Raw genomic sequence first — 27,313 nt, forward strand, 5'->3', positions numbered from 1 at the left:
TGTGCTCTCTTCCTTCCTTCCTTTCCTCCCTCCCTTCCTGCTCCACTGCAAGGCAGGCAGCTGGGGCGGCTGCCAAAAATAACCTGCCTCCCTTACAGGGGGGTGACAGCCACCAAGGGTGGCAGCATCTCAGGAGGTGCTGCTGGTGGCCTGGGGACCTGTGGGGGAATTTGCTGCTGCTGGGGCACTTCTCGCAGAGGGATGGACTTTTTCTGCCATGGGATATGGGGCGACGCAAGGTGAGAGTGTGAAAACAGCTACACTGGGCCACCCTACAAGTGTCTCTAGGCAGCACCCTGGCTCCAAGAGGGACCAATATTAGATGGAAGAAGTAAGAGTGTGAAGATAAGTGTGCTGTATTCCTCTCTGCTGATGCAGTTCTGTTATTACCAGGCTGACGCTGCTGCCTCCTGTAACCTCACAAGGTTTCTTTGCCTCCTGTGAGACATCTTGTGTAGAGGGCAAGTGCCAGGGAAAATGCAAATTAGGATGGGTTATAAATCAAGAAAAGCCTGAAGCTGCCTCGGGGACTGGGCAAGTCTTGGGTGATGCTAAGCCAGCATCGGCTGCATAATGAGCCATGCTGAAAAGGGACTGAAAAAAACCAACAATCCTGGGGAAAAAAAAAAAAGCCAACAAAAAAATCCCAACCCAACCCCTGCGGCATTCAGAATTAACGAATGGAATTAGCTCCCAACTAATTAACTCAAAAAAATAATCCTGGTCCTAATGCAAAAAGCAGCAGCTTCTCAAAGAGGCGGGCATGCATCACGGCGATCTCCACGTGGCATGCTGAGCTAAGTTGACATGCTAAATAATATCTGTGTACTCAAGGATGAAAAAAGTTGATGGCTGGGAGGGTTGTGTTGTTGTGTAGTTCTTGTTTGTGTTTCTTAATGAAGAGCCTCACAGTGGTCGTTTAATGAGGTGAAGGAGCTGACCGAGTCTTATGGGGGGTTTTGCAGCATCTGCTTCCCTCTGCAAGTGACTCTGGAGAGAACATCGTCACTACCTGTAGTATTTCACCTTTCTCAGAAGCGCGGGAGCTTTGACATCTGTTGGCAGTGATGAGAGCTCCTCTTCTCACGTGGATTTGGATGTGTGCCCTGGGATGCCTGGGAATGGCAGCTCCATCTCTTCCCTTTGTAGCTGCGAGGGGCGCGAGCGAGCCAGGCTGGGGCTGCACATCTTGCACTTCTCTGTCCCAGTGATAGAAACCGTCCCCACCTCCCCAAGCATGTGTCCTGTGCCTAGCTTTGACGGCATTTTAAATGTTGGACACCCACGTCATTGGCCCACCTCCAGGTTGATGGGGCTGGGGTGACCAGAGGCAGGACCTGGGGCTGTAGCTGGGTCCCCTCTGTCCCTTTGGAGACTGAGTCCAGTGTTTGCTGGGACCCTCCTGCAGCCCATCAAGAGATGGGTTAACGTGGGTGTCGGAGGGGGAGCAGAGGTCCCCCCCAGGGGAGGACCGAGCGGTGCCAGCAATCCTGCTCCGTGCTTTCAGACCTCTCAGCAACATCCCTGCTATCAGGCTGGTACAGCATCAGCGGTGGCTCTGAGGAGTGCTGAGATAAGCCTTTGCCCAAGCATAAGCGAGCGGGAGGCTTAGCAGAACACGTGTAATTAATCCGGAGTTGTGCTAATAGTTAATCTTTGGTTCTTCATTGAAGCCTGGAGGGGACTTTACCAGTAGCCGCAGCTCTGGGCAGGGGTTGGTACACAGCGGGGGGGGTGCACGAGGGGCTAGAGCTGGGCTGTGAGGATGAAGCAAAGCTAAAGCTGTGTCACCATGGAAGACTCAGCCCAAGTACTCTGATTTCTTATCCCGTCTGCTCCTGTGCCACCTCCTGAAGCAGCAGAGCTTTGCTCTACTGTAGACTGAGGCTAAATTTGTCCTCTCCTGTCCTGGGTACCTCTTGCTGAGCTTGCAGCAGGGCAGGCACCAGTGTTGGGGTGGGTTTGAGGATATTTTGCTCCAGCAATGTGAAATATTGAGTCCACTTCTTGTTTATTTTTCTTTGGCAACCCCTGCTCCTTTCACAGCTCGGAGCTGTAGCTGCTCCCACCCAGCACGGCCTTCATGGAGCAAAGGCTGGTGCCCATAAATTATTCAGAATGGAATAACCTCTCTCCTGGTTTATTTCTTGTCTCTTCAAATTTCTGAGCTGATTTTTCTACACGTATTGATCATTGGCAAGGGATCACTGGAAGGTTTGCCTGCATACACTTCAGCCAGTAGTTATTTGAGAGCTGTTCATTATTAGCATCTATATTGATTGCAATGCAGCAGTGCCTGGAAGTGGTGGTCAGGATCGGGTCTGAAATGCTGGGGATCAGGCAAATGAGGAGGAAAAGTTAAGTCCCTGGTCCAGAAAAATGGTGATGGAGGGCTGGGAGTGAAAACAGGTTGGGAGTGTCCCCCCATGCCGGGGGACTCCAATGGGAAGAGCAGCCGATGCCAAGCCATGAATAGCAGAGGTGTTAAATTGTTCTTCTCCCAGTTTGGGGGACCAGTACTAATCTGGAGCGAAGCCAGGTAGCTCTGGGGACCTGCAGGTTGGCTCCACTGCTCTGCTGGGCACTGTCCAAATGCTCCTGTGAGGTCTGAGATCGAAGCTGCTGAGCTCAGCCCTGGTTTTCCAGGGCTAGCTTATCTAGCTTACCTTTTTCCCACTATAGACCTTAAAGACCTGTAAATTCCACTGCTGTGTCCTACCAGAGGCTAATTTTTCTCCTGTAGTTGAACTAAGTGCACGTGTTTGTCCTCTTTTGCATTTCCTGGTGAATTTGTGAACTGCTTCTGATGAGTCTTGACAGGCAAGGGGTGAGACATGGGATTATCTGGTGGCTGGCGCAAAGCATTGCTGGGCCTGTGCAGCTCCCCGGGAGGAAAGCAAAGTGTCGAGCTGGAGCAGGGAGTCAGGAGCTGTCTTCCACCTGAGGTTTGTGCTGGGTGGTTAGGAGCAGTGGAGGGAGCCAGCAGCATTTTGAGCCCCATCTTGAAGCAGGGAAGGAAGAAACATCCCGAATCAGAATGCAAACACTTTATTCCTGCTGAAGACCCCTTGTACTGCTTTAGTAGCCGACATGTGCTTTCAGGGAAGTGAGAATCAAGGCTGGTATGCATGTGTGTGTCGCTTGGTAGGGGAGGAGTGGGAAGTGCCTGAAAGACCTGAGCTGTGTTGTTAATGAGGCAGCTCAGAAGGAGATGTTGGAAAATTACAAGCAGCGCTTTGGAGTGATGGCTGCACCGGTGCAAAAGCTGCAATAAGCCGAGCTTCCTCCTCCGGAGCACCCGTGCCCAGGGGCAGGCAGGGAGGGATGTGCTTGGCCTTGCCCCCCAAGAAAAGGGGCACAACAGGCACTGTTAGGACTTCCAGCTCCTACCCCTGTCCTCAGGTCATGGGAATGGTCATGTCGGCATCTCCAGCTGCTTTTACGGGGCTAAGGGAGAGGCTCGGGGGGACGGGGGTGCTGTGCTGCGAGCTGCTGGAGTCACGGGGAGTATTGATCTCAGTGATGCTGAAAGGTGCTTTTGCAATGGTCCCCCTGAAATTAACTGCTCATAAGGCAGGACAGAAAGTCGAAGAAAACAGGATTTGATGTCTCGTGGGGTCAGAGCTTTACAAAGTGTTCTTGGAGCTTAATTGCTCTGGTGTCAAGTCCTGGTCTCCTAATACTGGCCGTAGCAAGGCACTTAATTTATTAAGCATGTGCTTGTATCCCATGCTGGCAGCCCTTTCCCTGCCAAGCAGTAGCTGTGGCCAGCGTGTGTTTGGGTGACGAGCCACCGTCTGTGTGTCGGGGCAGCGTGGACGGGCTACAGGAGGGCCAGCACCATGGCGGGACAAGGCGCAGCTCCCGCTGCTGTCGCTCTCCTCTCATTGCCTGGCACATAATTGTAGCTGCTATTTTCCTGTGCTTTCCACAGTCACCGAGGTGTATTCAGGCTGCAAAAAGGCTGTTCGAATGGAAACACGATGTCCAGACGAAGGCATTTCTAATTATTTTCTGGCAGATAAAAGCTATCTTTCTGTCTTGCATCTGTTCACATGAAGACCTGTGCAGTGCCCAGGCTCCAGGCTTCACCTTCTCTTGCCAAGTTGGCAAATACAGTCCTGCCATTGTGCGGGTGAGCCAGGAATTGCTTGTGGAAACAGCAGAAGTGACCAGTTGTTGGCGGTCCGGATGGAACTTTGTGGTGTGGCTATGGGACTTATCAGCTCCGTGCTGGTGGGGAGGAAATCTCAGCCTTTCATGTAGCATCAGATGTTCCCATTACTTGAGAGCAAGTGCTTCTGTAAGCTGTTAGGGCTACTGAATTGTTCTTTTTCTGGCCAGGCTTTGATGTTCCTGCTGGGACACTATTGTGTTTGGGATGTTTTAGGCTTCGGAAGGGCTGGATGTTTGGTTACAGCTGAAGATGGTGCCCCTGATTGTGGGTACTTGACTGCTGCAGTCCCTTGCAAAGAGAGATGATGAAATCTGAACCAAGAAGTTACACAAATGCTGGACACACCACTTGGATTCTCCAGTCTGTAGTTTAATCGGGACATGTTTCCAGCAGACATATCTTAGGTGATGGGTTAGGCAGGGGTCTGGGACGTTAGTGGTAGAAATCAGCTTCACTGTAGATGAGATGTAGATGGTAGACCCATGAAGATTTGGCTAAAACTGTCCCTTCATTTTGAGCTGCTGGGGCAGTTGGCACAGGAGAGGACAGCCTGTCTGTCCAAGGGTCTGCCCAGGCACCAGGAGCACGTGAGTGCTCAGCTTCTGCTGCTCCCTGGAAGAGCCCAAGTACTTATTTCCCTTTCCTGGGAAATTTCTTCATTATTTGCTGAATTTCAAACAAGAAAGAGGTCTTTCCTCTGGCACCCTCCTGTGCATCTCCAGGGTCTGACGATGCCCGGCTGAGAGGGCGATTCTTGCCAGAGGATGGTGGATCCCATCGCCTCCCCTGCTCCTCTTCCCCTCTTCAGCCAGGTATAGCTGCTTGCAGAGTAGCAGTCATGTAGCTCCTCAATTAAAAGCCAGGTACATCAAAAGAAGACTGCAAAAGCCTCTCCCTTTAATTACAACAGCTTCCCAGCACCTCTGAGGAGGCGGCTTGGAGCTTTGCTGGCAGCAGCTACACAAGGAGTGGGGATGAGCTGCCCTGCCGTGGTGAGGAGCAACGGAAAGGGATTTCTTCCATCTTTGAGGGCTTTATTTTGTAGGAGAGGAAGTTGGATAAATTAGCAGGAATTACTGAGCTGTTAAATTACACTCCTTCATGAAATATGTTTATTTTGTAGCCAAATGACGACTCGCTCGTTGGCTTCTTTGCCATTGCAAAAACCTCTGCTTTGTCACATACAGGTTATCATAACCTTATTAATTGCTGGGTAATTTATATAGGTGAGAGGAGGTAATGCCTGGTGTGCGGGGAGGGTTGATTGGCAAGACTGGGGAGGATGGAAGTTTCAGCGCACCCAGAGATGGTGCAACCGGGAGCCCTGCCTCAAACCCAGCCTCCAGCCCCACAGGACTGTTTCTGGAGGCTTTCAAGAAGATGCAAAGCATCCCACAATCTTAACTCCTCATGGTTTATCTTTGCAGCCTGGAAAAAATGTCTTCCTGGGGAACTCCCAGCGGAGGGGATCTCCTGGTGGAGCCCTGCCGGGACCCGCTGCTGCTCAGATGAGCAGCAAAATCTCAGCATCAGCTGTCTTCTGGGGACGTGCTGCAAAGATTTCCAGCATGTGCTGCATCCTGCCGTGATGGGAAAACAGGGTTTTGTTGAACCTCAGAAATAAATAAATTGATTGCTGAACCTCACCCCCCAGATGGGTAGGGCTGTGTCACACAGAATCGATGATGGGCCAGAGAAACAGTCCAACTGAGCGTTGCGAAAGTAAAACCATTGCAGGTGGTTTAAAAAGCATACTGTAATTGCTCGAAAAACCTTGCTTTTGAGGTCATCGTGTCCCTTCTAGCAGGAAGGAGAGCTGGGAGCAGAGCCCAGGCAGTGGGGCGTTCATCTTGTGGGCTCTGATTTGCACTTTAAATTGCTCATGATGGGCTTGTCACAGACCCCCAGGAGCTGCTCGGTCTCTGCTCCAGCACCTTTCCTCCCCCTGATAAGGGCCCTGTGCTTGCTGGGCCCTTGTAGACAGGAGAAGGCGAGGGAGCAGAAAGGACAGAAGCCCTTCTCCATTTCCCCTGCTGCAGTCCACCTTGCTGATGACAGCAGATGTGGGCAGAGAAGATGCAATTAAATATAATATAGGATATTGGCCCAGCCTGCCAGCAGATGCCCATGAGATCCATTTAGTGCTGGACTTTTCAGCCCCAGGAGTGATAACATGGAAGGAAATGTTGGGTTAATTTGAAAATAGGTCAATGGGATGTAAAGATAACCCTGCAGTCATCTGATTTCAGAGAGCCTGCACCGCACTCGGGAAGGGAACGCGTCCCCTGGTTGATTAAAGTACCTATAAGGGGAAAATAGCAGGACGAGAGGCTGCTGTAGGTTTATTCTGGAGTAGGCACAGCTGGTGTAGGCAGCTGGCGGAGAGACGAGCTCTGCGCTTGCATCCGCTTGGATTGAAGCCGCTTCGGCTGCTCTCTCCCGAAGAGGAGTGAGGGCTGAGCCGATGCACTAATCCTGGATGTTGGGATGGGACAAGCCATTGAGTCACCTGCTGGGGCCCTATAGGTGCTGGATCAGACATAAGCTGATCGTCATCCTTGGCTGGTCTGGGAGGGGAGGTTTCTCCCAGAGCTGGGATCAAGTGGTTTTCAAAAACAAATCTCTTGGCTGTGCTGGCTGAGAAGAAGGCATTTGCGCTTATCAATTTTATTTGCGTAATTTCAAGCACCATTAATAGTACATGGCATGAGGAAAAATCAGGGAAATCTCACTCCAACCATGAGTGAAATTGGGTTTAGTAGAAAATTAGTTGACTTAACTGGCAAATGATGAAAGCTTGAATAAAGAATGTTTAAATAAGGAAGAATGAAAAAAAAAAAAAATCCACCCCACCTCAGAGGTGCAGCCTGGATTTGCAGGATTGGAATATTAAGATCAGTGGTTATAAAGTGTTTAGGAGGGGTGCGGGGGGTAAGTGAGAGAGATGCTCTGCTCCAAAGACACTGGTCCTGCTTTTAGATCTATTCCTGCCTCGCAGCCTTGGCGCTGGGAGTATAAATGAATGTGGCAAGTCCTGAGCACCCAGAGAGGGGATGTCTGGCAGGTCGCGGTGATGAGGGGGAGCAGGGGAGCCAGACCTGCTCTATTGAAGCAGTGGAAAGTTTTTTGGAGGTTTCAGTATGAGATACACTAACTGCTGTCTCCCACAATCCCTTGTCAAGCTTGGTTAGGGCTTTTTGAAATTACGGATGATTTTGTAATGGAGCGGCTTCCGTGATGTGTACTAGCTAGAGGATGGGGTGTGCTGCAAAAGACACGTTACGGTTTGGGGATTTCTAGTTAAATACAAGGTTTATGGATCGGCTGAGTTTTTCACCGCAGCGCCGGGTCGGTGTAAATCAGTGTTGCCATTTGGCTGATGACTGAGGAAAAAGCAGCGTGTATGTGAGAAAATGTGATATTTTGTATTGCGTCTCTGCAAAATCCTGGGGTTTTTTACTGGCTTAAAAATTCCCCTTCCCCTTCAGCCTCCCCAGGAGGAGTGGGTCTCCTTGTTGCCCTATTTATCGTACTGAGGTGGCTGCTGGAGGTGAGAGCCTTTCTATTCCTGCCATCTTCCCAATCAGCCATGTCATGTAAAATTGTGCATAAAAGTGATAAAACTGCAACCTGTTTCCCCCGCGGCTGACCCAGCCGGGCTGCCCTGAGCTGATGCTTGTATTCCTTTTGACAAGAGCAATGAAGCAGCTGCAAACACAGCTCTTTGCCTTAAATTGAAATTGTGTTTTTCCTGGCTTTGGCGAGCAGTGTAGTTCCACGTTTACTTGCTCTCTGGAGTAACAGTCGTGGTCAGGATTTTGGGATGAGCCTTCAGCGGTCTCAGGTTGGGATGGGGCTGGAAGAAGGATCTTGGTGCCCAACGCTCAAGGGCTTGCAAGCCATATTAGAAGAAGAGTGAGATATGGCCCAGAGCAGACCAAGAACCCTTTATCATATCTATAATGGCCAACAAATTCACTGGCTACATATGACCCCTTCTGATGTTGTTAGTGAGAGATTGGAGAGCAAATGCTTGTGATAACTGTAATCACTTGGCTGTTTCCCAGGTGGGAGTGCCATTGATTTCCTCTGCAAGCAGCCATGGGATCGATAGATGAAATCCTGTGTGTAGTTGTAGGTCTGGGCAAGGGATGAGCACCCTATGGATGTGCTCCTCAGAGGATGGACCCTTGGACTGTGGGTCCATTCGAGCTTCAGCTGAGCAACAGGTAAAACCCAGGTAGGGCTGGAAAGAGGATTCTCAGGTTCAGAAAGAGAAATGCAGAGAAATTAGAATGAGTGAGAGAGGTCACATAGAGGGAAAGCTTCAAAGCCTGGGAATGTAAAACCTGGCTGGACCTTTATTCCTAAGAAAAGGGAAAATACAGGTATGGCTGGGATAAATTCCTATCTCCAAATAGGTGCTCGGAAGTGAAGAGCTCAGAAGAAAACAAAGACAGACATCTTGGCAGGCAGGAGCTAAGGGTGAGATTTCACACTGTCTGAGCTCAGACTTGCAAAATAAAACAGAAATTCCTCAGCCCTGTTAGAAGGACTGAGAATGAAATGGGGTGACTGTGTGGTGGGAGTGGGGCAGAGCCCAGGCAGACTAAATCAGCTCAACATTTTGGTTTTATATGAGGATGTTGCTGTTGTTCTTTGGGTATGAGTGGGGTTATGAGAGCAAAGATGAGGAATTACTGTCTTTAGGAGGAAAGAAATACAAGAGCATTGAAACTGAGGGGTGGATCATTTGTATTTCTGAGCAAATTGGCACTCAGAAATCACAAGTACATGTAACAAGGATTTTTGAGAAACCTGCTGAAGCTGGAAGGTGTCACAGGGTTTTTTCTGAGAAGGAGGAAACGTGGTCCAGACAAGCAGATGGGCTGTCAGGCTGACATCAGTGGTACACTTAGTGGAACAGCTTTGCAGAGAGGGATTCATCAGTTCACAGAGGTAATTGAAAATGGAAGTAGACATACTGCAGGTTTACCAGCCTTGTATCGTGCTGGATTAATCACATATCACCCTGGCAGCAAAGTAACTGATGATCTTGATTGATAGAGAGATTGTAGTTGATCTAGTTTATCTGGATTTTCATAATGCATTTTATCTGCTGGAGGAGGGAAGAGGGGCTGAGTATGGCTGTTGTAAGGAACTGGCTGAAAACCCACTGAACGAAACCCAGAGTCTGGCTGCTTCAGCTTTATTCAACTATTTCATAAATGGGACAAAAATGAGAAATACTAATTAAATGTACACAACATCCAAGGACAGGCTGTACCACCAGAATCAAGGAGAAGCTGATGGTGCTTTGGGATGTGGTGGGTACCTCTAAGGACTGGAGTAACAAAAACGGTGAATGACGTGTGCTGGGAGGGATATGGGGCTGGGAACAGGGAGATTTAGGCTAAGCTGGGAGCCTTGCAGGCAGGGAGGAGGGGAAAGATGTGGCTTTACAAGTCTGTCACTGATGTGATTGCAATGAAAGCAAACGAAATCTGGTGTCTTTGACAAGAGAGGTCCAGGGGGAGTGTTTGTGTTGAATGAGATGCTGGTGAGCCCTGGCTGGGAATGCTGTGCAAAAGCCTCATCATCCACATGGGAGGAGCAGGAACTTGGCTGAAGCAGGTGCAAAGATGGGGAGGGACCAGGACTCCGCCAAACCTCATATTTTTGGCCCAGAAAATAAAAACTGGAGAGAAGAGAACCATTTGCCTCCCATTCCATCAACTAGAGAGCTGGTTGATGGCCCCTGTAATGCCTGGCAGGGAAACGAATGTTTGTGTTGCAGGGCTTTCGTGGTCCTGGGGGGCTGATCAGTCCCTCCTGCTTCTCCCCAGTCATTTAGGGGTGCCTCCAGGACGTGGAAACTGCCCCTTGACCAATCCCTTGCCTTTTGACCTGATTTACACCGACTACCATGGTCTCCAACAGATGAAGCAGCACATGGGGCTCTCCTTTAAGAAATACAGGTAAGCAAAACCACTCTCTTCTCTTATTCTCCATTTCATTAATTAGCAAGCAAAGACTAATGGTAATGACCTCGAAGGACAGACCCCACATCCAAGGAGTCAGACCCTTTGATTGCACCTTTGATTTTTGCCTGACTCTGCCAGCTCTTGCCTTGCTGTGTTCCCTGCCGCCATGGCACGAGGCGGTCTGCTCACTCGGGAGCCTCATGTGTTTAAGATGAAACCTCATTAGAAGAGACTGAATTGGGAAGAAAACCCTGTGTGTGCCTGTGGTGTGTGTGTCCTTCAAGTACCATGCCTGCAGCCTGCAGACAGGGGTGGCCATAGCACAGAGTGCAAGCCTTTTTTATTTGCAAGAAGCCCCATCTCTGGCTCCTTCAGCATCAAGACAAATGTCATCATCCCCGGGTATATCACCAGCCAGGAAAATATGCGATTTAATTTAGTGCTGATAGTCCTGCTATTTATTGTTTTTTCCCCCATCTCTTCCATTATCCTACACAATTTTATTAGAGAGAAAAATGACAAGTGGTATTATTGCTTTTATTATAAATGCATTTGCTGTCACGTTCAGCTTGTTTTGCTCTTCCCTTGCTTGATGATCCCCTTCTCTCCTCGGTCTTGTGCTGGTAATGGCTGCCTCAGTGTTGCTGGGATATTGGGAAAAGCATTAACAAGTCTTCAGGAGATACATCACTCTCACAACCATCAGGGAGATGAAAGCCCTGCAAAGGGAAATTGCTCGTTACAGGAGGGAGCAGTGGGTTGGGAAGGGCTGCTTGGGATGTTCCTGCACCCTCTGCTCACGGAGCAGACAAGGGACGAGCTGCTTGGGAGCACCAGATGTCCCTGGCAGTGGGACTTTCTTAAACTGAGGTCCTCAGGTCCTGTCTGCTCTCCCAGGTGCCGCGTCCGGGTCATCGATACCTTTGGGACAGAGCCGGCGTACAACCACGAGGAGTACGCCACCCTGCGCGGCTACCGCACCAACTGGGGCTACTGGAACCTGCAGCCCACCCAGTTCATGACCATGTTCCGTAAGTGGGGGATGGGGGCACGGCGGGGCGGTGTCAGGGGCTCGCAGGCACTGCAGAAGCAGGTCTCACCTCCTTCAGGAGGTGATGCATGGGCCTGCTTCCCCTTGCCTGCAAGGAGCTTCCAAATCTGCTTGGCCATCTCTTGGGCTATAGAAGTGCTCTGGGGAGAGAGGCCTGGCTCCTTCCTCTGCCATGGGTTGCTGGCTCCAGCACAATTAGGTCCAAACACAGGGCACAGCCAGCAGCTTCCAGCTCCCGAGAGGGGAAACGCAGGGTGGTTTTGGTTGCAAAGCCTGGTTTTATTTCAGCTGGGTTTCTACAGGTGAGAGGCAGCTCAGTGATTTGATGACCTGTTGGCTGCTGGGTGACTCACAGGTTGCTTTTTCCTGGCTGGATAAAGCCCTTTTGGCAGCTTTGATGCCTTACTTTTTAAAGAGTTGCTCGAGTGAGTTCCAAAGCCTGTATTTTATGAGCTGCTTGGATTCATGCCAGTTTTCCTCCAAGCTCCAGCAAGGCTCTGGAACCCGGCTCATCTCAGCCCCTGTGCTGCAACGGGGCTGCGTTCTCAACCCCAATGAGGTCCCAGCAGCAAACATCTGTCCAGCCATGTGTCTTCTCCTCTTGGTGTCCACAGCTCACACCCCCGACAACTCCTTCATGGGCTTCGTGTCGGAGGAGCTCAACAAGACGGAGAAGCAATTCATCAAGTCCAACAAAGTGAGCAGCATGGCGGTGGTGTATGGGAAGGAAGCCAGCATCTGGAAGGTGGGTGTCCTCGGCGCTGTGGGGAGCACCCAGGCGGGCAGGGGCAGTTGTAGGCAGAGCTGTGAGGCAGCACCAGCCTCTGGCTCTTACCCTGAGCTTTTGGGGCACAGATCTCGGTGTGGTTCTAGAGAAGCATCCTTGTCCCGTTCGTAGAGGGGAAGCTGAGGTTGCTGCAATGATGTGACATGTCCAGCGCCTCCGAGCCAACAGGGCAGAGGCTGGTGAGACCCCATCCCCTGCTCTTTGCTCTAGGCAGTGCTTCCTCCCAACAGGCTTGTTAGACTGAGGATTTCATATCGATGTTGTTATGTAATTAATTGCAGTGATTGCCATTAGGTGATTTCCTGTGTTATGATGTGGATGGTTTGTCTCTGCTTTCAAGTACCCTGTGAAAGGGGGTTGTGCTGCCCTGCTGCCTGCCCACACCTGTAACACCTGGGGGTGAGGGGTGGGCAGCTGCATGGGGGCAACACCCCCAACCCCCCCAAAACATCCCCCCTGCATCTCCTATAGCATCCAGGGGATGTCTATACTCCCCCCTGGCTTATCCAGAGCTAGCCAGCTGCTTTTCCTTTCAGGGCTTAAAAAAAGGAGCTAATTCTCATTGTATCTTGATTTATTTCTGTTTCTTTTCCCTTTGTGCGCTGCCTGGGGCTGTTCCAGTTGCAGGTACTGTACCCCACCAGCTGCTGCTGGGCTTTACCTCTGCACATCTTCTCACAAGAAAAGAGGTTTTGCTGGAGTTGACTTTGCCGGGATTGATGCCGGTTGATGCAGCCGGGGGCTGTGTCCCCTCCCCATCCCCAGCTTTCCTGATTAGCAGCTCTGTCCTCACAGGGAAGCCTCCAGTGGGTCAGGATCCAGCCACACCATCTCCTGTTCGCTGGTGTTTGTGGCTTTTCCATCACCTTCCACGTCTGACAGCAAATCCCCCCAGCATCCGCCTAGCTCAGGGACTCCCTAGAAAACATACTGAAACCCACTAAATCTCATTTCAGCGCAGCTGTAACATCTTGTCTTCTTTTTCTACCATTCCCTCACCCTTTCTTATCCAGAAGTTTCATTTGAGCCTAGTTAGGTTAATTTGGAAGGGCACTAAAGACAGTTAAAACCTCAGAACGGACATTTCCTCCACCCTTAGTGCTATGAACGTTTGCTCCTTTTAGCCAGAATTCACAAACAACACCAGTTTCCCCAAAACTGCATATTTGGCGTAATTTATTACTGGGTGAAGGGGCTGGGGCTGGTTCTTGCTGGTGGCTGTTCCTTGAGACCAGGCTGCCTGGGCATTGCTTTGTCTCTTGTGCCACCCCATGTAATAAAATAAGGGGGAAAAGGAGCGTTTTCTTATTTTGACTGATTTTGAGGTCTAGGAAGGAAAAGAGCACCTCCATCTTCTGGAGCCGGGTGCTTATTTACAAGCCTTGGACGAAGCGCCGTCTCCAGGGCAGGATCTTTTTGACATTTAGAAACATTTCATTAAACCTACCTTCCTGTTATTTCTCATTTCCTACCCCTCTGAACTTCTCACCTCTGGCTTGCAACAGGAGCTGAAGTTTTAATAAGCTGGGAAAGGCCATTTTCATCAGGCTGCTGCCCAACTTCCATGGGTCGAAGCGGCTCATGGTGCTCAGATGCAGCGGTGGTGGGGGTCTCCCATGCCAGCCCCCTCACCATGCAGGGGGATTGGTCCCCCCCAATGATGCTCAGTGATGCCAGGCGCTACCCAGGGACTATAATCTGTGTTTCACTCCCATCTTCCCAAGCCCTTTCCATTAGGGAATTGATATCAAAATGGTGCTGATTTGGGTGTTAGTGGCACTGTGGCCAGGATTTCACCCTGCAGGCTCATCCCACCAAAAGCACTTGTTTTAAGCCTTAGAGAAGTGCAGGGGTACGTGGCTGAGGGCAGAAATACAGTGTTCAGGAGGCTTTAAGGCAACATACAGAGTTTTCTCAAATTCCCCATTTATACCTCCTTATTCCTTCCCGATCTCTGCTCTTTTGGGGCCTGTTGCAGCACTGGAACAAGCTGAAAATGCAGCATACAGAGAATGGTCCCTGTGTACTTTTTCCAAGCAAAAAAATTCTGCAGTAGAGAAATTGTTAAAATGGAAGACTCCTTTGGAGAGCAGAAGGAGGAAAGCCTCCAAAAGAAGAAAACTGGTGACCCCCTTGATTTTTACAGGGAGTAAAACAGGATTAAACCTGAGTAAGAAAATCCTGAGGACTTGTTACTTGGAATAAGAGGCCATTAGCAAGCTCTGGTCTTTGCAAGCTTCCCTCTGAATCCCCTGAAACCTTTAATTCAGCAGCTCCAGAGTGGAAGATGCCCATGGAGGCAGCGGGGGAGGCAGGGGCTCGAGGTGCTGATGTTCAGGGTGCTGGATCCCACAGCTGTCTGGGCTCACTGGGAGCCTGGGGTGGTCCAAGACACGTGTCTGAGGGATGCAGAGGGGAGGGTGTGGGTTTTGCACTGCTGCGGGTTGGGCTGAAGCATTTTGGGTTCTCTGGGACAGCAGTTTGAGAGTTAAATCTCTCCCCGTCACCATTTTTCTGGTGTGGTTCACACCTCTGCCTTCCTCTCCAGGGCAAGGAGAAGTTTCTGACCATCCTTAACAAGTACATGGAGATCCACGGCACGGTTTATTACGAGACGCAGCGGCCGCCCGAGGTCCCAGCGTTCGTGAAGAACCATGGGCTGCTGCCACAACACGAGTTTCAGCAGCTGCTGAGGAAGGCAAAGGTGGGCGAGAGCCAACTGGGGCATCCACGGGACCCTGTGCCCTGTTAACCAGCCAGCAGTGAGAACTCAGTTGCCTTGAGAAAGAAAACCTAATTAAAGGAGGAGGTTGGGGGAAAAGGCCGTTATCTGCACTCCTCCCAGGCTTGCAGGCACTATCAGCAGGCTAATTAGCAGGGAACTGAGCAGAGCACATAATTTCAAATCAAGATGTGTCTGACGAGTTTCTCCTTGCAGACTGTCCGCAGACAGAGCACAAAGTTTCCTGATTAATTCATTTATTGCTGAGCGGGGTGGGTTTCTTTTCCCCCCCACGGCTGTGATAAAAATAAATGTGATTCTTGGAGTAAGTGTGCGGGGTGTGGGCACATCCTGGTCACCTTCACCTGGTGTTTGGGGAAAATGTTGTTGATTCACCACTCCAAATGGCTTTGGCAAAGCAATATTTCTCCACACAGGGCCAGTATGATGGTTGTAGCCACCATGAGGGAACTTGCAGCTCCTGAATACCCTGTTGCCTTGCACAAGTGGGCTGTGAGCCGTGGGACAAGGGGAGTTTTTAGCACATTTAAGCTGTGGCGTGTTGAATGGCATGGAGCTGCCTTAGAGGCTTGGTGTGCAGGACCAGAGCAGCAGAGAGGGGTGCTGGTGGGTTATTTGGCAGATTTTCCTATGGGGTTGGCCAAGTTCGCTCACCAGCACATGCATTTCCCTTGCAGCTCTTCATTGGCTTTGGGTTCCCCTACGAGGGTCCTGCCCCACTGGAGGCAATCGCCAACGGCTGCATTTTCCTGCAGGCGCGTTTCAACCCCCCGCACAGCTCCCTCAACCACGAGTTCTTCCGCGGGAAGCCGACTTCGAGAGAGGCGAGTCTGGCAGGAGGCGAGCGGATGGGCTGGATGGAGCCACCCCCTTTACACCGGGATTCAGTCCAGCCCAGGGAAGAGCAGTAGCTAAACTGGGATTTTTATATTATTTTTTTTTTTGGCAAGATTTTCTCCAAATGCAGAATTGCGGATACCTGCAGATGGGGTCCCCTCTCCCATCCATGCATCATCTCCATCTGGAGCACTTGGATGCAAGGGGCCTTGCCGTGGGTTTGGGGTTGCAAAGGAGAAGGTGGTGCAGGAGATTTCTGCAGACCACAAACCCCAGATCCTTCCTCATCAGCCCAGATCCACGCACAACCTGTACCCTGCTCCCAAACCAGGGTACTGCTCCCCTGTTCATCCTTTTGTACACCGAGAGGGACACTGGGACCTCCATGGTGTTGCAGGGTATTGAAATCCCTCCCAGGCTTGCCCGTCACTGGGAATTCAATCTAAGTGAAGCAGAAACTCTTTAAAAGTTAAAGGGTTGAGAAAATTGCCTCTTTTATTATTAATAAAGTGGATAATGCAGTGCAACGCTCGCTCCTGCTGAGAAGGACTTTGCTGGGGCACCATGCAGCTCAGCCCTGCCACAGCCCGGCTTGGCAGCACCCATCATGGGGTGGGGGGCACTGGGCTGTCCTGGACCCCTGTGTCTGTCCCATGCACCCCCCTAATTAGCTGCCAGTGTCAGCACCCATCCCGGGTGGGTGCTGTGGTTGTGCTTCAGCCTGGAGCCAGGAGGGCAGCCAGGGACGAGGGCTGTGAAATGCCCCAGGGTGTTTATACACTGGAGGGGAAGGAGGTGATTGATCTGTCAGCAAAAAAATGGGAAAGGACAGCAAGCTGGAGAATAAAATACAGAGCATGCCCTGCTCTGCTCCTCCAGCTGGCAGGTTTTCAGGCCCCTCTGCAATGCTTTGCGGTGCCCCCAAAACACATCCTCTGCTCAGCATCTTCTCTCTTCCCTTCCTGAGAGGAGGTCTGGGTTCTGGCTGCCTCGCAGCAGCATGGGTCTGGAAAGGCAGCTCAGGGGCTGAAACAAAAGAGGTAGATCCCCAAAAATTGCCTGGTGAGAGGCAGGTGGCTATGGGGTACCAGTGTGTGGGCCTGCCTGTGCCATTGGGGCAATGCAGCTTCCAGCACTGCTTTCTCCCTGTGCCAGACTTCCCCAGCCTTCGGTGGCGATAGATTTTCTCTCTCTCTTGTTTCTGGAACTAGCAAACCTGGGAGACATGGTGCTTTCACAGACCTTTGCTGTTTTGGTCTATTTTTGTCACTCCAGACCTACAAATGGCTCAGGTCAATGTTAAATTGTACCCGTATTACGGAGGTTGAGATACTCAGGGCTGTGGAGGCAATTTCAGTGTTGATGGGAATGGGGCATCCCAACTCAGCGGGATTTTTAGAGCATCAGCCTGATGTTGGGTAGCAGCTGGGTTCAGAGGAAACCTTTTTCCAGCACATCTCTATGTGCAATGGGTTAAAACCCAACACGTCTGTGCCTGAGCCTGCTGCTCCTCTCTGCAGTCGTGGCTGTGAGCGGTAGTCAGCAGCCGTTCCAGCAGGGATTGCCAAAACTGGCTCACACTGCTGTGTTTTAGGTGTCCTCCCAACACCCATATGCTGAAGACTTCATCGGGAAGCCACATGTGTGGACTGTCGACTACAATAACTCCGAAGAGTTTGAAGCTGCTATCAAAACCATCATGAGGACCCAGGTACGGCTCAGGGGAGGTGGCAGGGCGATCTCCCTGCTGCTGGGTTTGCAGGGACAGACATCGGCAGTGATTGCTAGTGCCTGGCTCTCCCTTTCGAGCGTTAGTTGCTTTTCCTTTCTTGCTTTCCCTTTGAAATTATTTGCACGTGCAAGGCAGAAATCGTCCTCTCCTGCAGCTTCAGAGAGACTCGTGCTCGTGCCTTGCTTTGGTACCACACACTGTCAGGGTTTGCCCAGGGCAGCGCCGTGCCTTTGAGGGATCCCCTGGGAATCCTCCGGGCAGAGCCAGAGCAAGGGGAAGCTGAGATAAGGGAGATGAGGTTTGGGACCAGGAGGTTGAGATTGCTGGAGATGAGCAGCAGTGCTGGGACCTGGCGTGAAGCAAAGATAAACTCAGAGCATGTCCCTGCGAGAACCCCGAGAGCTGCCAACCTCTGCGCCTGCTGTTCCCCCATTTCACTGTTCATTGTTATTGTTTGGATCAGGCAAATCAATAGGAATAGCTCCAGGAGTTGCCTTTGTGAAGGATGAGGGGATATAAGGAAGCAGGGGGATGCAGGGACCCCCTGGGAAGGCAGCGCTCCCACTGCGCCTGCCCTGGAAACACTCCCTCATGAATATTTACCTCCTGCCCTGTGGCAGGAGCCTTTCAAGTTGTCCAAATTATTAAAGTCAATTTTCCTGCAGGGGAGAAAAGTGCTGATCTCTGTTTTGCTTGCAATTTGCTTCGCTTTGGATGAGCCATCCCCCTTTGAGGACAGCGATACGCTGTGAAACTGGGGCTCTGCGCTGGGCTGTAGGGGTCTGGGGTTCATGGTGCTGGGTGGGATTTTGGAGGGGACAGGGTGATACCAGCCAGAGAGGTGTCATCCTTGCTTTTCCCCACATTAGAAGCTGCAGAGGTGGGAGTCTGTGGCAGTCTGGAGACTTTATTCAGCTGATGTGGCCACACCATCTGCCCAGGTCTCGGACCTTATCATGGTTGATTGCCACAGCTCTTCACCTCGCACTGATTTTCTCTACAGGTTTGCAAAGAACGGACAAACCCAGCTTATGAAAACAGTTGTTGTTTTGCACATTCATTCCCGTATCTCGATTAAAATTAAATTAAAAATAATTACATCCCTGCTGCTATGCTGCTGGGCCAGCTGTCAGTGCTTGACCCTCCACCATCTGGGCTGGAGAAATGGCCCCAAGGTGAAGGCAACGCCGTGGGCGGGCAGACGGGAGCTGCTGGTCTCTGTTTCAGGAGAGAGAAGGAAATTTTCAATCTTTCCAGAAAGGGAAAGGAAAATAGTGAAGCCTGGTGCAGCCGTGCTATTAAAATAATTAAAAAATGATTGGAGAATTAAGTGGGGGAGAAGGCTCTGCTGGCTCCTGAGCAGCTGTGTTGCGCTGCAATGTCGACTGGATGTGCACCAGGTCATTTAGATGCTTAATGATAATCTCTGGTTAAAAATAATAAGAAAAAAGGATTTTAGGAAGGGATTTGGTGGTGTGATGGGCACCAGGCAGGAGCTGGTGTGGGGATCTGCTGTCTCTGGCACCCGGAGCGTGCCACTGCCGTGCTGATGCCAGTTTTGCCCAAAGATGAGCTCCCGTCTCGGCTTTTCTCCCTGTTCCCACTGTTCATGTAAATACAGTTGTGGTGCAGTCTCAACACGTCCTGCCTCCCTCCCTTAATTAACATTTCTTCAGTTGCTGAACAGCTGATGGAGGGCAGGGGAAGCAGAGCTGGAACACGGGTGTCTGTAATGCCAGCACGGCGTGCGGGCAGTGTCGGCAGCTGCCTGGGCGGGCAGGCTGCTCTCTGTTTTCCATCCCAGCGTGACACCACATGTAGTCAGATAAACTCTGTCTCCTATGGGACCACAGGGCAGCTAAAGCTGCCACCCATCTCTGTGCGACCAGGGACCCCCACCCCGAGGTCCCCTCCTGTGAAGCAGCCCAACTGCTGTCATTACCCTTGACTGCCAGGAGGTTGAAGTCCTAAATTTGCCTCACATTAATAAAACCAGGCGCTGACATCCCGCTTGTGTTGAAAACGTGCAGTCACTCTGGAGAGAAGTTACTCCTTCCCACCAAGAAGCATGCTGGGTTAATCCCACAACTTGCCTCTCTGGATTTTTTTTTAAAGATATTGTATAAATCCTCCTGAAGCAGAGCAGGGGGTGAGTGTGAATAACTTACAGCAAGTTCATTTTTTCCTCTTTTTTTCCCTTTTTGTCTTTTAAGTAGAAAGGTCTGCTTTACTAGAGAAGCTGTCAAAGCAATTAAGCCTAAAAATTGACCTACCTTACAGGTTTAAAAGCCTTATTATGGGCTTTGGCTTCAGGAATCCCTTGGTATCTTGTCTTCAAAATAGTTTGTCACAGCAGAAATTGAAAAAAAAGAGCATTAGCAGGAGGAGTGGCAGAAAGATCATGTCTGGGCTGTTTAGTTTTGCTGTTCCTAGCCAGGTAGGAGCTTGGAGAAACTATTTTACTGACTCCTTTTTTTCCCCAAAGGCAAAATGGGTTGTTTTGTTATCCGAGTATCTTAACAAATTTGTCTGTTTCAGAATAACCACCATCAGTTTATTTTTTCAGTGAAAACATTACTTCATTCCTGTAATGTTGAAATGAAGTAATATAGCTTTGTTTCCCATCTGTCTGCCTTTGTTTGAAAATACCCTTCCAGTTTATTGAAACGAGGGCTTGTATCTGAAATGATGCATTTCCCTTTGCTTCACCAACCCAAACAGACTGTTGAACCTGAAACACAGCCTTTTTCCCCTCCTTGATGGGTGGAAACACTGGAAATTGAAAACTGACCTGAAACAGATTTTCTTCTTTTTTTTTTTTTTTTTTTTTTTTTCTGTTGTTGTATAACTGAAGAATCACTTATCCCACAGCTTTAGTTTTGCATCTTCCAGGCAAAACTCAGTAAAATGTTTTTGGGCATGTGGGATGTTGTGGGAAGCTGTGAGATGTCTCCTTTGCTTTGCCTCTGCCATCAGCTTTTCCCAGCAGCAACCATGCCAGGTGCTGGGAACCAGGGTGCCAGGGACCAGGAACTGGGGTGCTGGGAACCCCTCAAGGGCTTTGGGAGCTGATTTCATGAACCTGGTAGTAATTCGGATATGGTCAAGCTGACAAACAAGCTCGCCCTGCTTTAGAGCATCGTGGCTCTGGGGGATTTGCTGATGCTTCAGCAATATTTTAGCCTTACTTTGTGGCTGCCTCAGCCTGCCCATGGCTCTCTGGCCAGGTCGCTGCTGGCGTGGCCGCACAGCTGTCCTGATTTAATTTGCAGACACCCGGAGCTGCAGCTCGGGGCAGGATGTGCCGTCCTTGCAGCTACAGCCCTGCCCTGGCTCTGGCTGGGCTGGCAGAGCTTTCCTTGGTGGGTTTGGAGCTGGCTGGGTCTGCTGGCAGGGCTGGCTGCTGTATCTGTGCAAATACAGGAGTTGAGATGCGGCCGGTGTCCTTCGCCAACCTAGATTTGCTTGAAAGAAACTTTTTCCTTCTGGAAAGAGATCTGAATCATGGCTTGGACATAGCTTGGGCTTGCAATATGGGTTTTTTCCCCAAAGAAAAGCCCTTGTGCTCCCCTCCGTCATCCTTTTGGAGGTGGCACCCGCTCCAGGTCACCCTGCAACTGCTGAGGAAGGTTTTCAGCAAGCCATGCCTCTGCCATTCATTCCCCTGTGGAGCAGTTTGGGGTTTCCCTGATGGCTCGCACCCCTGACCTATTTATAAGGAAAATCGAAATCATGGAAGCTCTCTACCCCAGAGATCAAATCCCGGCACAGTTGCACGGGGCCAAGAGACAAATTATATCCCCCTAGGAAAGGTGATGCCGGGAGGCTTGTCGTGGTGGTGGATTATGGCAGTTAGCCAGGGGCGAGAGGCTGGAGAAGGAGAGAGGTTTGCAGGCACCACCATTTTCTTGGCCTTCAGCTTTTTCCATTGTCAATAATAGTCCTCGCACAAGCAATTTAATAGAGCCAATATTCTGGTGTACTGAAGGGAAAAGGCTTCATTATATTAAAGTCAAACATACAGGAATATAATGGAAAATTATACATTTCAGACTATGCTTGAAAGAGTGGCACATTAAACATCACAGCGAAAATAGCTGGTTAAAGTGTTCCCAGCCTGCTGTTACGTGCCGGCAGAGAATTGCATTATTTTTCTACTTATTTGTCTGATGATGTTTGGATTTTTTTTTGCCTTTCTTTTCCTTTTGAGCAAGGGAGACATTGCTCTCTTCAGCTCTGGGATTCCTGCTGGAGACCAGGGGTCTCGTGGGGGGGCAGCAGTTAACTCCCCATTTGGCTGATGGAGAGCACTAGGGCTGGAGAGCGCTGGGGCCCTGTGTTCCCCACCAGTGCCTGGGGGTAAGGATGGCAAAGTCCATCTTCACCGACCCCTCTGCTCCCTCTCCCGTGGCATCCCACGCGTTGCTCCGCCAGGCAGCGGGGTGCAGGGATCCCCACCTTGGAGCCCCTCTCCTCCTCCTGCCCAGGGCTCTGGGGAGATCCTGAGCTCCCAGCGCAGGGAGTGGCATTAATGATGTGGCTGTCAAGAGGAGGCCAGGCCTGTCAGATTTTAATTAAACAATTATCTTCTTGAAATTGGCATTTTCTTTCAGTCCTGGGTGCATGAGCTGAATCCTAATGAGACCAGGAGAGGGGAGCAGGGGGGAGCAAGAACCTTTGGGGGAGCCCCGGGGGGGCAGAGGGGCACAAAGGGGGTGTGTGGGGGCTGCAGTGGGCTCCAGCTGCAGCCTCCTGATGCCCTTGGACCTGACAGGGCTCCTGGGAGCCTGTGAACAAGTGGGATTGTACCCAGAGCATCACCTCCAGGTACACACGCAGGAGCAAGGAGGTTTTCTGCTCTGCCCAGCTGTGGGTGCACTGCATCCCACTGGGTACCACGGTGGGGTTCTGGGGGAAAGAGGCTGTTTTACAGAATTACATCTGCACCATGCTGGGTGTAACGGGGTCCTGGGAAAAGCCCTCAGCATTGCAGCCAGGAAAGCAGTGGTAAAATGTGACCGAGCATCGGTGATGCTGAGCAAGGTGGGGTTTGTCTCCCCCAGATCAGTGCCAGGCAGCACCCAGCACCCAGCCTGGCTCAGGCTTTGCGTGACTGAGATGGGCAGTTTTGCTCTGTGGAGGACTCTGCCCCAGTTAACTGAGCGCCCATCAGCAATTCAGAGGCAAGATTGGTGCCTGTCATTGTGTCAGCCCTGATTAGCGTGCACATCTGTAATTAGACAGAGCAGCTGTGATTTCCAGCCTGGCTGAGATCTCAGGTGGGATATTTATGGCAGGGAAATGCTTAGAGGGATCTTCTCGGCAGACTGAGCCTTTGAGCTTGGGTTTGACGGGTACTTCAAAAGGAGATAGTTATTTCGGAGGTGCAGTGCTCAGAAAATAGAAGAAACAGTGTTTTCCAGATGAATTATCTTTGCGGTGGTTTTGCTTATAATCCTTCTTTTGCATGAGGCTCTGCAGAGATGCCCAGGGGAAACAGGGGTCCCAGGACCAGCCCCTTCCAGGCACCAATGTCCTGTGGCTCGTGTAACATTTCTCTGGAAAAATAACGGAGTGTGAAAAAATCTGTCTTCCCAGAGCAGAAAGTTCCTTAAAAAATAATTTGTTCCAGAGGGAAGAGGTCTGTCAGTGGTGCAGCTCTCGAGACAATGCTCTCCCTGTGGGAAGAATCACTGCTGACCCCAGGACAATGGCCACACACCAGCCCCGCTGGAGGGCAGTGAGCCTGTCTGCCCGCTTCTGCCTGCTTCTGCCTGCTTCTGCCTGCTTGCCCTGGAACCTGTGCCACTGCTGTGCCAGGGACAAGCTCGTTTGGGCGATGCTGCTGAGCCTCTCTGCAGAGGAGGGGGTTTCCCATGGCAGGACCCGAGGGTGACTCTTGGGGCAGGGAGATGGGATGTTGGACAGTGAGTGCAGGCAGAAGTCTCCCAAAGACCGGCAGCATTTCGTAACCTAAAAATACACCATGGTTGAAGTGCTGCTGGTTTGGTATAAATAGCAGTTACCAACATGGGGGTGCAGCGACAGCACTGGCATCAACATTTACTCCATCCCGGCGTGCAGCCAGTGCTGCCTCCCTGCCTCGTCCCAGCCCGTGCTGGCAGCAGCGGGGAGCACTGAGCCTCTGGAGCTGGGGGAGGTGCTGGCTTCCACCCTGTCACAGCCATCCACGCAGAGCAGCAAACCCTCAGCAAAGTGCCAGTGAGAAAGATATTTTTTTTTTCCCTATGCTTTTCACCGTTCAGTTTGGTGGGTCGTAGCCCAGGGAGGCAAAGCCTGGACCTTCCTCTCTGAGCAGGCAGAGCTGTGCTGATGTCAGAGCACTCAGGATCCTAGACCAGACCCAGGGCACCACTAGGATGCTCTTGTTCTGGATTAGCTTGGCATCTTTACCAGTCCTAACTTCTCCTCTGTATTTTAAAATTACTCCCCCCACTTGCCTGCAGCTGCGGAGTTTTTCTTGGATTGAAACAGTTCATACTTTAATTGGAAGTGACTTATTGCGTGAAAACTGATTTTATTTTATAACATACCAAAAATGAAAAGTGAGACTAAAATAGAACTTCATTTTCACCAGTACATGGGTTAAACCCAAATTAATCCTTCACCCTCTTTCTCTAGTGCTTTATGGCTTCTGAAGTTTTTCCAGTCCTGGTTTTCTGACCTACTTGCTTTGGACAGACACAAGCCATGGGCTTCAGTGGGTGGGGAGAGCCATTGCCCAGGGCACTGCTGTCCCAGGCCACCAGGCCCAGGGGGAGAACAAGGCTGTCCCTTCTTGCTGCCTGTGCTCTGCTCTTCTCCCTTCACAGGTGGACCCTTACCTGCCTTACGAGTACACCTGCGAGGGGATGCTGGAGCGGATCCACGCCTACATTCAGCACCAGGTTGGGGAGCATCCCTGTTCTCCTGGCCAACCATCCCTGTTCTCTCATGGGTCCATTCCTGTTCCTCTGGGCGAGCAACCGTTGAGCCATTGCAGCTCCCCAGCCAGGGATGCCAGGTCCCAGCCCCGTGCAGCCAGCGGCCTAATTGCAGAAAGCACCAGGAGATGGGGGCTGGGGGAGGTTTGTCATGAACCAAAGATGCTGGGGGGGTGGTAGAGGGTGGCTGGGGGGACTGGGGCTGGGTCAAGGCCTTTCTGCTGCAGAGAATAAGGCAACACTGGGAGAAGAAGAGGTGGCCGGTGCCTTCATCTCGCATAGTAGGAGATGCCATCTGTGCATGCAGGTGACCTCAACCTGAGGTGCAAACTCAGCAGCCCAAATGTCCTCCTGTCCCACCAGCAGCCTCTCTTCCCCATCCCCAACATCTCGCTCTGTCCCTCCACACACTGACCCATTGTCTTCTCTCCCACTAGGATTTCTGCACCACGTCGTCTCCTCCTCTGCCTCCCAAGGCCAAGAGTCCTGCTATGCAAAGCCCTCCGAGCCCGCTGGCCCTGTCCCCCAATGCCACTCACCTGGTGTGGTCCCCCAGTGCCAGCCGGGACCCCCATGCCTGGCCCCCAGTGGACTCGCTGCAGGTGTGGGTGTCAGAGACCCGGCACGCCTGCACCGAGACATGCCGGCGGCACGGGCTGGTCTGCGAACCCACCTTCTTCAGGTTCCTCAACAAGAAGGAGGTGTTTCTCCAGTGAGTTGTGACCTTCTCAGCGAGGTGGCGTTGGGGGCCATCAGCCAGAAGATGTTCCCTTTGCTTCCCCCATCCCATCCCCCGTTTTCCTCATATCTTTCCTCCCAAAATCCCAGTGAGGTGCCCAACGTGATTGTAGGCAGGGCACTGCCTGCAAAGCAGCCCATTGCTTGCATGTGTTGGCCCTGACCGGCTTCACACTTCAGAAGACAGTGGTAGCCCTTCCAGGCACGTTTCCACCTCTCTCCCACCCTATTCCTCTCCACCTCCTCCATGCTCTCTCCCTTTCTCTCTTTTTTTATGTCTTTCTCTATAAAACTGCATTTTGAATACACAGCAGTGAAGTTCTAATAGAGTATAAATCTGCCACCAGGCTCCGTGCTGCTCTGTGGGCAATTAAAATGCGAGCATTACCATTGCTGTCATGCTGGTCAGGCAGGCGCTGTGAGTCCCACTGACATTTTTATATGATAAATTATAGCTGGGGCTTGGATTTCACTCTCTCCCCTCCATGCCCTCCTCCAGACCTTAAAACGAGCTGGCTCAGGGACTCACCAATTGAGAGGGTTGGTGGGAGGGTGATGCCAGTGCTGCTGCTCCATCTGCAGATGCAGGCATGGGTGGGAGGAGAGGGATGCTGAGATCCACACCGGCCATTGCTGCTGCTCCTTGGGGTGTTTGCTGATGCCCACCCCAGTTTTGCTGGCTAATCCCAGCTAGCGGGGGACATGTGGGTTTCTGTTGAACTCATGTGCCCTTCCAGGGGACATTAGCTGCTGTGGGAGGTGTCCACAGAGAGTGAACAGACCCATTGGTGAGCAGGGGGAATATAAAATATTTAGGTGGATTTTAGTCCGTGATTTCCTGAGCCATCCATGGCCCATGCAAGGGATGGGGTGGTCTCTGGGCTGCAGGGTTGAGTTGCAAGGGTCACCCCTTCCTGCATGGTGTGTTGGGCTGGTGACGAGCATTCACGTCTAGCCAAGGGGTGCCAAACATAACACTGGTGCAACCAGCAAAGATCTGGCCCAGTGCTTAGGACAGGAAGGACAGAACAGCGCTAAAAACCCTTCAGTGAAACCCCAGGCAGCCTCCTCACCTGAACCAACCCACCTTTGTTTTTGTTCCCAGGCTCAGCATCACCTGCGATAGCACTGAGTATGAGATGAACCATCTTTACCCAGCGGTGGCCGAGAATGTCCATGAGTGCTACCTCCAGAAGGAGCCACTGCTCTTCAGCTGTGCAGGCTACAACACCAAGTACCGGCGCCTCTGCCCCTGCCGTGACTACCGCAAAGGACAAGTGGCTCTGTGCAGGGACTGCTTGTGACTTGGTGTGTCCCCCTCCGCGTTTGCAACACACAACGTGCAACGAGTGGCTTTTTCTCAAAGCTTCTGCAATAGCCGAGGGAGGTGGGACAGGTCCCTCCCGGCGGGTGAGCCGGGAGTGTCAGACTCTGGGGGTTGTTTCGTCTGCCAGTCAACTGTGAATGACCACGTCCTGACTTTTGGTTTAATTTTCTTCTCGAGGAGCATTGTCCGACCGCATCCGAACCCACCTGGACCTGGTGGTGCTGGGCCGAGGTGGTGGGAAAGGGGGACTGGGGACACCCTTCCCCTCCTCTGACAATGGGACAAGCAACCAGCAGACTGCAGTTTCAGGGTTTTCATCTTCTTCAAGCATCCTGGGTTGTTTTATTTATTGATTTTTTTTTTAACCCTCCCCCCTGACAAGTGGTAAATTAAAGGGGAAGCAACACCCAATCCTTCTGTGGGAGTCATTGGGCAGAGCTGTGTTGGGGGTTTCAGGGGGGCTGCTGGTGCCTGCCTTGGCTGTGAAGCTGGGGGAGAGCAAAGCCCAAGGAGAGCGGCTGGGTTGGATGGACACGGTGGGGTCTGCACCCATGGTTCTCCCAGGAAGAGCCGCTGGGGGTTGGACGATACCCAGGCTGTCCCTGGGAAGGGAGGGGCAGGATGGGGCTGGGGAGGGCTCCCGGGAAGGACGCTGGTCCCCAGGGAAATGCTGTCAGCAGGATGGAGGTGCCCACAGTGAGTTCCCCCCCGCAGCCCCTGGGCTGTGCACGGAGCTGTACGTCCCTCCAAGGGACCGAGACATCGGAGACGGTGGCAGGGGCACGGAGACTGCTCGGGGTTTGAATGAGCAGGCGGCAAGGAGGACATGCTGCAGCAGCAGAAAGGAATTGCCAGCTCTGTGTGCCCCAGATGTTGCAGCCATGGGAAGAGGTGAGCTCCAAGCAACCATCTTCCATGGATGGTCTTCGCTTCTTTAATTTTCTTCATGCCATTCATCTCAGTTCAGGGGAGTTTTCACTGCTGCCGGTGTAT

At 51.5% G+C, this 27,313-nt stretch overlaps 1 protein-coding gene across 2 annotated transcripts in view; it reads left to right on the forward strand.

The window, feature by feature from the left end:
- The window catches only part of MGAT5B (alpha-1,6-mannosylglycoprotein 6-beta-N-acetylglucosaminyltransferase B), a 69,764-nt gene extending 43,033 nt beyond the window's left edge, over positions 1-26,731 (forward strand). Inside the window, exons 9-17 of one of the 2 annotated variants that reach the window (XM_074888939.1) lie at positions 10,024-10,155; positions 11,059-11,192; positions 11,827-11,963; positions 14,548-14,703; positions 15,420-15,566; positions 17,174-17,290; positions 24,145-24,219; positions 24,693-24,967; positions 26,099-26,731. In XM_074888939.1, the coding sequence (XP_074745040.1) occupies positions 10,024-10,155; positions 11,059-11,192; positions 11,827-11,963; positions 14,548-14,703; positions 15,420-15,566; positions 17,174-17,290; positions 24,145-24,219; positions 24,693-24,967; positions 26,099-26,297 (1,372 nt within the window). In that variant the 3' untranslated portion in view covers positions 26,298-26,731. The remainder of the gene's footprint in view (positions 1-10,023; positions 10,156-11,058; positions 11,193-11,826; positions 11,964-14,547; positions 14,704-15,419; positions 15,567-17,173; positions 17,291-24,144; positions 24,220-24,692; positions 24,968-26,098) is intronic. The other variant, XM_074888940.1, reaches the window with a different exon arrangement.
- The last annotated feature ends 582 nt before the right edge of the window (positions 26,732-27,313 follow it).

Source organism: Strix uralensis, chromosome 19, assembly GCF_047716275.1.
Source record: "Strix uralensis isolate ZFMK-TIS-50842 chromosome 19, bStrUra1, whole genome shotgun sequence".
Taxonomy (NCBI): Eukaryota; Metazoa; Chordata; class Aves; order Strigiformes; family Strigidae; genus Strix; species Strix uralensis.